This window comes from Salvelinus alpinus, chromosome 36, assembly GCF_045679555.1.
Source record: "Salvelinus alpinus chromosome 36, SLU_Salpinus.1, whole genome shotgun sequence".
Taxonomy (NCBI): domain Eukaryota; kingdom Metazoa; phylum Chordata; class Actinopteri; order Salmoniformes; family Salmonidae; genus Salvelinus; species Salvelinus alpinus.
This window is the reverse complement of record NC_092121.1, coordinates 8,939,750-8,951,015: the sequence shown is the minus strand read 5'-3', so window position 1 is coordinate 8,951,015 and position 11,266 is coordinate 8,939,750. Positions and strand designations below refer to the sequence as shown.

At 41.4% G+C, this 11,266-nt stretch overlaps 1 protein-coding gene across 4 annotated transcripts in view; it reads left to right on the top strand.

The window, feature by feature from the left end:
• The first annotated feature begins 2,905 nt into the window (after window positions 1-2,905).
• The window catches only part of LOC139565009 (G patch domain-containing protein 8-like), a 35,287-nt gene continuing 26,926 nt past the window's right edge, over window positions 2,906-11,266 (top strand). For 2 of the 4 annotated variants that reach the window (XM_071385004.1, XM_071384999.1), the window contains exon 1: window positions 2,996-3,022. Coding sequence is in view for 1 of the 4 variants with exons in the window: in XM_071385001.1 (XP_071241102.1) it covers window positions 2,978-3,022 (45 nt within the window). In the remaining 3 variants the exon portion in view is untranslated. Of the gene's footprint in view, window positions 3,023-11,266 lie in introns of all 4 variants that reach the window. The other 2 variants (XM_071385001.1, XM_071384998.1) reach the window with 2 other exon arrangements.

Here is an 11,266-nt window from a genome sequence, read left to right as displayed (position 1 = left end):
TCTTTCAAGACTGTTTGAAAAGCATTCCAGGTTAAACTGGTTGAGAGAATGCCAAGAGTGTGGAAAGCTGTCTTCAAGGCAAATGGTGGCTACTTTGAAGAATCTCAAATATTAAATATATTTTGATTTAACACTTTTTTGGTTACTATATGATAACATATGTGTTATTACATAGTTTTGATGTCTTCACTATTATTCTACAATGTAGAAAATAGTAAAAATAAAGAAAAACCCTTGAATGTGTAGGTGTGTCCAAACGTTTGACTTGTGCTGTATATATTTATACATTTTTTGGAGTACGGAATTTTCATTGTTTGACATAAAATGCTGTAAAAAAAACACCAGGAAATTAACTCTAAGTGCTTTTCATTTATGAAATCTGTTCCAAAGTATTACCACACAAAATAGAGAGACACGACATGATCATATACAAATGTAACCAATGTTTGAAAGGATTCTGTTTTAGTCAAACATATTTTTGGGGGCTTCTTGCGTTCAATTTGCCATCTACAAATTATTTGTAGTTATGTTACTGACCCCCGACCATCCGCTCAAGAAGAAATCATCCCGAGGCTGAATGTAGTAGATGATCCCTGTCATATGCCTTGCCACCATGATATATAGGCCTAACTCTTTGATCACACCTACAGGTTCATTACGCAAAATGGTACGCAGCATCTGGATATGTGTCCAATAAAAGTTCAACATTCACCTGCTACCATTTCTGTCAAGCCCACTACCATACAGTTTGATGCATACATTCGATAAATCCAACGACACAGAACGTACTGCAACGGCCTCTGCAAGGCAACGCTGGAAGACAAACGCAGCGTTCTATTGGAAATGAATGTACTTCTGGTGTACCAAAATGCAATGATGCTAACGCATCGATCACACCGACAGCATCATTGCATTTTGGTACACCAGAAGTACATTCATTTCCAATGGAATGCTTAATTTGCCTTGCAGCATTGTGTTGGAGAGGCAGTTGCAGTGTGTTCTGTGTGGTGCATATGTTGGATTTATCAAGCGTATGCGTCAAACTGTATGTGTATAACGCTTTGAACACACACCGTTGCGCAAAATAGTACGCAGCCTCATCTGGATATATATGCAACAAAAGTTCAACATTCACCTTCTGCTACCATTTCTAAATGTCAAGCCGTCTACGCATACAGTTTGACACATAGATTCCAACTTATGCACCACACCAAACGCACTACAACTGCCTATGCAACGCAATGCTGCAAGGCAAACGCAGCATTTCATTGGAAATTAATGTAATTCTGGTGTACCAAAATGCATTGATGCTGTCAGTGTGATCGAAGTGCAACTTAACAGAAATGGTAGCAGAAGGTGAATGTTGAACTTTTATTGCACACATATCCAGATGATGCTGCGTACCATTTAGCACAATGACGCTGTAGGTGTGTTTGAGGGGTAAAATGGCAGTGGCAGAATAAATTCAACACATGTGTGTTTCATCACAAAACCAGAGTGCAACATCTGTCAGGTGAAGTCCACAAAGCATATTGCATGTAACAAACAGTTACATTACCTACAACATGGTCAAGCAAGTTAATGTTTCTGACATTTTCTGACTACTAAACAACTATTGATTTAGAGCCATGGAGAGTTAGGCTACCACAATTAAGTTGCAAAGAAAACAGGAGCTGCCTCCACTATTCCAGCACCATTTCAACTTCAACATTTCAACATAATAAAATCCTCTATGCGCAAAATGGCTGTGACAACTAAAAGATACCAAAAACAATACACTCCAATCAATGTAAGCTAAATATGATGTGGCTGTCCATGATAAGAGTTGAGATTTGTAATTGTCATGCTGGGTTTAAAGTAAAAACATATTTTCTCAGCTTTTTTCTCAGTCTATGTTGAGGAGGTCAGAGACCTGGCAGAGTGGTGCCAGGACAACAACCTCTCCCTCAACATGGGCAAGACAAAGGAGTTTATCGTGGACTACAGGAAATGGAGGGCAGAACACGCCTCATTCACATCAATGGGGCTGTAGTGGAACGGGCCAAGAGATTCAAGTTCCTCAGTGTCCACATCACTAAGGACCTATCAAGGTCCAAACACACCAACACGGTCGTGAAGAGGGCACGACAACGCCTCTTCTCCCTCAGGAGTCTGAAAAGATTTGACATGGGCCCTCAGATACTCAAAAAGTTCTACAGCTGCACCACTGAGAGCATCTTGACTGTCTGCATCACCGCTCACTCACACATAACATGTACACACAACTATATGTACATATCTACCTCAATTTCCTATAAATACGCAATGACACAGAAGCTTGTATATATACATAGGGTACCAGTACCAAGTCGATGTGCACCCCTGCACATCATTGCGTATTTATTCATTGTGTCACAATTTATTAATTTTATAGCTTTTTTGTTGTTGTAAGCATTTCACTGTTAGGTTACAACTGTTGTTTTTGAAGCGTGTGACAATTAAATGCTGTTTGATGTGTGGCCTTGGCGCTATTCAATGTATTGGCCACGAGATGGCATGGGAACCTAGCTTAATTATTATCCAGGTAGAGCTTGTGGAAATGTGTAGTCTCCCATTGAGCTGTAATAACAAAGTAATAATGTAATGTATAGCTTACTGCTCTCTTTCGACAGCAGAAAGTAAAATAATAGATTAGAAATACTAACAAAGTGTACATGAGTGGGCATATGTGTGGGATATAAATGTAGACTAAACTAAATGACCTAGATTGTCATATGAGGATGGCCGTTTCTGGTTTATAGGAACCAGCTAATATGTTTGGGCACGCTTAATAACAATAAATTACACTGTTTTACAAATTTGCAACGTTGTTTCAAAGTATACGTCAATCAAAGCATTTGCGAGTTACAATTGGACAGTTGCTTTGTTGGTAACTCAGTAGGCGTTTGCATGTCCAGCATTCAGAGAGACGAAAGAAGCTGCTGCGTACAGAAAGAAAATGGCTGACAGATTTTCTAGGTTCAACGAAGAACGTGATTTCCAGGTAATGTTAATCAAATATTTAGCAACTAAACACAATATAGTATAAATAATATCACGATAATAATTGTGCACCTTAATAACACATTTTTAATACGAATCGGGAATCTGTAGTTAGGTTCATAGCTTCGCACTATTCGAGAAGTCTGCAGGTATGTTAGCTAGGCTAGTTAGCAGCAACTTGATAGTCCAGTGTTCGACGAGTTGCATTGCTCTCGAGCTCGTCTTGGCTAGCGAGCAATGGATTTTACACACAACTACCAATGCTAAGCACGTGCTTAGTGGATACAAATAATGTGTAATTTTGACAAAGTGAACCGAGTGACCTTGGGGAAATGAGCTAACTACATCGAGCTAGCTAACGTTAGTTGGCTGGCTAGCTGTCACATTGTTGGTGCTGACAATGACAACAATGTACATGTAACATTTTAGTCAATTAGCAGACGGTCTTATTCATAGCGATTTACAGTTCGTGCATTCATCTTAAGGTAGCTTGCTAGGTGGGACAAACACATCACAGTAACATTTTCCTCAAGGTAGCTATCAGCAAAGTCCGAGCTAGTAAGGGGGAAACATGGGTTCTACTGTACTGTAGCCACCATCCATGGAACTACATACCATACCTGGCTGTGCAATATTCGTGCGATTTGAGAATAATATGTGTAATATTAGTGCTAACTACATGTATCGTTTGCAGCTAGTTAGCTACTGTAGCTAGCTACGCCGCTTGTTGGTGAATCCTGAACCCACAATGTATTCGCTTTTGTTATTTACTGGTAGGGTACACATAAGGTTAGCGGATTCCCTTCTCAGATGATCGACAATGCTGGGTGTGTTTTACTTCTGTTCTGTTTATGTCGGATTTACCAGTTATGCCAACTAGTTCACGCATTTTTTGGCATGTTACATCCAATGGGCTACAATTTTAGCTGTATTGCTGGCAGCACCACAACACCAACTATTAACCTCAACAAATGCAATGAATGTATTCAGATTAGTTGGTTTATTGCTTAGCTTGTCTGAAACCCAAGACAGGATGGGGTTGAGTTGGTCTCCAGTTTCTGCCTGCGATTGACGTCACCCGTATAATCTGTTGGTCTTCCAGTGTGTAACTTCGGCCTCTGTTGCAAGTGAATACATACAGTATTTTGAATTTTAAAAAATGTCAGTGATTATGTTGTGATCTTCAGCAATGTTCCCTAAAATGTTTTTAGGCTCTAAGCAAATATCAGGTCTGCTGAGCGCAAACTTAAACTTTGTGAAAATTCTGTGCAACTTCCCGTACGTGTTTACTGTGAGCACTGAGGCTGTACCTGCTTTAAGTAAAACATGTAACAGTGGTAATGTAGGCTACTATGGCTATTTGATCATAATGTAGTCCTACCAGAGTGGCCTACCATAAAAAACAATGGAGAAAATGCATCCCATAACATTTTAACATGGAAATAGCTGTTCTATCATTCAGCCTACAGTAGCAGCCAATGTCTGGTGTTCAATGTAGGCCTTCATTCCATGAGACTTTTGAAAATAAATATACAAGGCTTGACATTAACCTGTTTATCCACTTGTGCTTCAGACAAGGAGGTGACTAAAAATGTTGTTTGATCCAAGAAACCACTTTACAATAATGCATTATTATTCCCATACCATTATTACAGATCATCAGACAAGTTATGCTACCCTCTGCCTATTGGCTACTTAGCTTATTCAAGCCTGTTTCAAAATACAATACAAATAAATAAAGCTCTTTACCTGACTCGGGTTGCAAAGATGTCTAGAAATGTACACGTTTTATTCTCTTGTAGGAAGCAGTCACTCTCCTATTGCTGACTACAAATGACTGGGCTAATAACTCACTAACTAGCAAAGGATGTGAACAAAATGTGCACACGTGGCTACATGCAGCTTTGATCTCAAAACAAGCGCATCTACTCTCGACCCCTCATGCTGGAAACACAGTCCAGTTCAAAGTAAATGGCACAGATCCATATCTCAATGGTCTAATTGCATATAGGCCTACTGCAGCTCTGATTGTTAATGCCGCACCGGTCTGTGTAGAGTACGGGCAGAGTAGTGTGTGTCAATGCAATAGAATCCTACTCCGATGCATTCTGCCTACAACAAAATCTCTTGCATAGTTTGTTTTGTTTCGGTATGTGGCTATTGCATTGATTCGATCACATTTGCCACAGTAAAGGGAAATGTTGAGTGTTAACAGGGAAAACTCTAGAACAGTGGTCACCAACCACTTTGAGTCAAAATGCAACCTGAGATCTAACATGACTTAAACGTAAACCCATGCACAATTAACCGATTAAAAACAGTACTGTAGCGATGAGGTTTGTGCTGTAAGCTATAGGCCCAATACATTATCACCACATATTGGCTTTGCTTGAATTTCCCTGCCAGTGCATTGTTCTTGTTCGGGCCATTTAAAAATAATATATATATATATATATTTTTTTGAGGTAGGCTAAATGATCACATTGGTCGGTAATAGATTACTTGTGAAACACAGCTGAGCGAGCATACATTTAAGTAATTTGCTTTTTATTTTACTGGGCTGATGGTGCCTGCTATCTGGTCAGCCTCAGTGGAGGGAGAGAGCAGCAAACTGAGGGTCTGCCTCAACATCCCTCTACTTTCCCTTTCCTCCTCTGACCAAAAAGTGACACTGTCTACCTGCGGACAGCAAAACTCGAGTCAAACCACATTATTTTTGCCTCATGCACAAATTGATGTTACTCCTATGAACAGAGAAAGTGAAATATTCCTTGATGTTAAAAAAGACCCAAACTGCTAATAATAACAACGCAAGCCCATTTTCCTACTCATTCATTACTGCTGCAGTACTTGTTGTAGCGCTGAGTGGACATAGGAAAAACTTCATTTTATGGCTTAAAAGTGTTAAATACAACATGTTGATAGTGCGGAGTAAGACCTTTAACATGAACTCACTCATGACAACAGCAGCTTCATTGACAGTTTCTCTCTAGTCATGGTTTTTAACATTTTGAAATCTTATAGTATCAACTTTACTATCGCTTTCTTTTATGCCTGCTACGTCACTGCAGACATGGTCATCTGATTGGCCAGCGTTAGGCCTATAGTGCACTTGATTTGCTCTCTGGGCCCGTCGGGAAGGCAGAGTTTGTACTTTGACACATGAAATTGTTCAAAAATAGCAACAGTTCACCTACCCGGCGCGTATGGCAGCTGAATTGTGTGCACATACCGCAAACAGCCCGAGACAACAAAATCAAAATTAATAGCAACACGAGGCTTTATCATTGGGTTTTTTGCAGAAATGTTTGGCGATTGACTAGGAATGCCTTGGAGATCGCGATCAACCGTTTGGTGACCACTGCTCTAGAAAGTTAAGTTCCATCTTGTGCTTCTCTCTGTGGGCAGATATTTCTGCATGCAGTCCTGGGGGAGCTGCATGCTCTGGCTATTGCAAGCACGCGCAGCTTAGAGGGAACATTGGTCTTCAGTCATGGTTGTCAAAGTAGCTCAGAGATTGGGACAAGCTGTGCTGAATTGTGTGCCACTGTCAAAAATGTGCATGTCCTGTGCCAGTTTCTTATATTTTGGCACCACACCACTGCATGTTACAATGCGTCAAATTGGAATAACCTACATACTTTTCAAACTAATTCCCTTGGGTTAAAGCTGCCCAAAGGTCTGGCAAAAGATCTGCTTGCCTTCATGGCTGTGTTGTTTTACTGTACCCTACTTTAGTTGGTGTTGGCATCGGCCTGTGCTTATGCTTGTATTTGTGGGCAGCTGGAGCTGTCTACCCACAAGCAGCTTTCGCTGTCTGCTACTCACACTTGTCCTTGACCATAGGAAACACTCAAACTCTTGTGAAATGTGTGCAATGTCTACAAGTGACATGCTGGGATTATGTATACAGTAATGGAAAGGACAGTCATTATTTTCATATGGTGCCCATAGATAGTGCAGAGGCCAAAGTGTTGCTCTGTCACCACCCTATAGTAAAGTCAACTACTAGGCTATATAAAGCAGGGCCATGGATGTATACTACCAGTTTATTGTACACTGCATAGTGTTTTCTGTTCATTGAGTTCTCATTGTCAGAGAGATTGTTTCCAAAGAGTCATGCCACAGTCAGTAATGCTCGCTAGTTGCTAGGTCCCAAGGGAATATAACTCTGCAAATATAAAGTGTTCGTTATACAGAAAATGATTAAATGATGTGCTTTGATATAGACTACGTTTACTTTCTTTATTGGCTGTGTCTGTGATGAATTATGTCTTGCCCTTCAGTCCTCCAATGACTGTCTGTGGCATACTTCCATCTCAAATACCTGCGGCCTATTTGGTGAATGAATGAATTTAGCTCAAGATGTTTCTTAAATATTCATGCCAACACTTCTCTTTTGCAGGGTGTGAGAGAAGGTAGAGATTGGGGGGTTGTCGCTGCAGGTTACACTGTGCAATTGAATGTTGAACGTTTCCCATTAACTCGCCTAAATATCCCTGCTCTGCTCTCACATGCCCTTGCAAGCAAATCTAACCGTCTGCAAAAATGACACATCAGTCATGCCCCTGTCTCATGCTTGTTATGAAAAGCTGTTTGTGTTTCATACTGGTTTTCTTCTTCCGTTCCTGAACCCAGCAGAATTCTGCTCCCCTAGTGAGGCTTAGAACACGTTGTTGTTTTATCCCTGTTTGTTTCTTGTTTTGTTTGTGTGTTTTTCTTTTCCCTGTCACTCACCTCAATTATGGCGAAGGGCCAGGCAGCATAGAGGACAGGACAAGACAGGGAAATGGACAGAGAATGACTGGGAGGAGGTGTTTGAGAACTCTTTAGACCAGGGCCCTCCAATATTTTGTAGCATGAGAGCTACTTTTAACAAAATGAAATGTCACGAGCTACTAATTTTGTCTAACTTTCAAATAGGCATCATCTTCTCTTCTCCCCCCCTTCTAGAATTATTGCTACATCTTTTGTGTGTTTTGATATTTATAAGTCTGTGATCAATTTAGTTTTTTGTATAAACCATGTCTAACTTGACATGTCCTTGAGTGTTTTTAGCAGCTCATAAGTGAGAGATTTTGACAGATGACACTAGGGGCTTATTTTTGTAAGTGATGGCAGCACCTATTTTTGGATGGAAAGTTTTTCTGTTTTTTGATTTGCTTTTGGGTGCTCTTTAACGCTGTCCTAATCCAAGACCTGATTGAATGATCCAAGATAAAATACCAGATCAAGAATGTAGAACAGGGGAACAAGGAAATTACACGAGATTCTGTTTCCAAACTGTTAGTTACCTAGTGGTCAGCATGGTCGTCAGCTTCTCTGGACCAGAAACAGCACTTCAACATTATTATCTTTGTTTTAGTGTGGACAACCACTGGCCACTCTCATGGTGTTCACAGATCTGTGTCTGTGGCTGGGCATCCTGTGCAGCTGCCGTGGAGGGGGTGGGGGGGGTGGGTTAGGACTAGGAGAGGCAGTACCAGCACACACGGTCTGTTGTGTGGCCTCAGGGCCCAGTGATGACTGCTCCAGACCAGATGTTCCCAGCATGCAGTCTGCCAGCCAGAGGCCCAATGAGGCCTCTTCACACCACGCTACCTCCTGTGAGGAGCGGAAGACAGAGGCGTGAGGTCGGCCCAGCCTCACACAGCCAGAGCCCTGCCAAGCCAGTCTGCTGCCGTGATACTGCTCAGTCTCAAACTGTCGCAGTCAGTGTTCACACTTTGCTGCCTTCATTCCCTCTGGAGCATTCTGCATTTATTGTCTCTCCAAACACTCTGCGTTTCCAAGAATTTGTGAACTATCTGCTGTCCTGGGTTCCATCATAGTGGGTTTCTCCTAGCTGTGCCCAGACACCCAGTCTGTTATTTTCTCCCATTAGAACAACACTACAACACTCTCTCTTGATGCAGTTGTTGGCTTGATTTCCCATAGATAATGAGGGGTTTGATTTGTTCTTTTATGAATGTAGACCACAGAACAAGCGGTCTATCGTACCTCCAATACTCCCCTACCTGATCAGCTCTGTGGTTGTTGGATGGTATGGGATACTGGGATTATGGGCTTGAATGGTTCTGGTGAATACAGACCCCGGGGGGGAATTGTGGCTCTTATCATCTGCCTTCTCTCCAGCCGGAGCTCATTCCTCACATGCTGCTGAGGCCAGCTTTTTCCCCTTTCACTGTTTTTTAATAGGGATGCACGACATATCCGTGAACATATCGAAATCAGCCAATATTAGCTCAAATTGCCAACATCGGTATCGGCCGATGTCTACTTTAACGCCCGATGTCCAAAACCGATGTCAAAGCTGACGTGCATACCCATATAACGAAGGTACATGACGTAATGACGGCGCGTAAAATTTTGCGCTATACGTGCAACACAGCATTCCTTAACTAGCCCACAATGTCTGCTGTGTGGATCGAGCAGTCAACAAGTCAAGCAGTCATTTGAAAGAGTAACAACATTTCAGCGGGACAACTCAAAGGCGAAATCCATTGAAGCCAAGATAATGGAATTCATTGCCCTTGACAAACAACCGTTCTCTGTCGTGGGTGATGTTGGCTTTCGCCGACTGGTCGAGCACCGGTTAACACTACCAATTGCACTATTTTTCCGATGTTGCCCTACCGGAGTTACACAGTAATAGTGTCACTGCTATTAGCTTCACGACATGCATACTATGGAACACCGTTTGGGTCTTTGCGTGGCCACGAACCACGAACGATGTGTTTACAATACCACATTGGTAATAAAGCATCATTTGTTCGACCGCAACTTCTGGGGTAGCTAGCTTTAGCTTGGTACCTAGCTAGCACCAATACAACCAGCATGCAAACAATGAGCAGTAGAAACTGCAGTCCTTTAAATTATTCTTAGCAATGATTTAGTAATCCTTGTGAGTAAGTATTAGCTAAGTTGCCACTTGTTGTTCGCCTATTGAAATTGTACTTCAGTTCATGAAAATAAATAGCTAGCCAGCTACTTAACCCTGTTCCCCAAAGCTAACGTTATAAGTAGCCAGCTAACTTATGCGTTGTGATGCTAGCCACAATAAGGATTAGGCACAATAGTGGAATTAGCGGTTTGCCTTCAAATTAAAAGTATGTAATTGACAGTGATGCAAATGAATACAAAGAGTGGAATTATGCAGTACTTTTATTTTGAAGGCTAACCGCAAAGTCCACTATTGTGGCTTATCCTTATTGTGGCTAGCTTCACATTCACACATTAATCAAATAAGAACTGTCTTATAAAAGGGTTATTTCAGATGACACCTATCCTATATAGTTAGCTAGCTATAGCAACTGAAACAGATTATGTCGTTTCTGCTATGATTTTGGGGAAGAAAATTGTTGGCATCCATGAGCTAGCTAGCTTCTTTTTTTTATGACCAGCACTGTAGGTGCGCTAGACAACTTTACCAGCATCATAGCATACGTATCGATGAATCGTTGTGACATATGAAATGCGAGTGATAGTGTAATCAATGTGTAATAACTACGTTAAAAAAATGAACGCGTTAAATTATTATGTGACATGCAGGCATATTCAGGTCGTGATTGGTCAACAAGCTTATTTGACACGTTAAATAGTATGTTTCGACATGCGATGACCCAAACGGCGTTCCATAGAAATCCTGGTTGAGAATGAAACGACTGTACAAATGAACAACGAAACAGCACAGCAAGTAAGTGAAAGAAAGGTTTTGATTATATTTTACTGGTAATGGGGACAAATGTAAATGCCAACAAAATGTGTGTGTGTGTGTGTGTGTAACCTTTATTTAACTAGGCAAGTCAGTTAAGAACAAGTTCTTATTTACAATGACGGCCTACCCCGGCCAAACCCGGACAACGCTGGGCCAATTGTGCGCCGCCCTATGGGACTCCCAATCACGGCCGGATGTGATACAGCCTGGATTCGAACCAGGGACTGTAGTGACACCTCTTGCACTGAAATGCAGTGCCTTAGACCGCTGCGTCCGTGTGTGTGCGTGTGTTAACTATTTAACTGTACTAGAATGCTTAAAAGGCTGCAAAAATGTTAAATATTGGTTATCGGTATCGGGTTTTTTGGCAAGGAAAATATCAGGTATCGGCCAAAAATGTCATCGGTGCCACACTACTTTTTAACTCTTGTTAGATGATGATTTTAGAAAGTAACGTTGTGTGTGCATGAGCTTGTATGTTACGCTACTTAGTAAGGCTGGGAATTGCCAGGGACCTCCCGATACGAT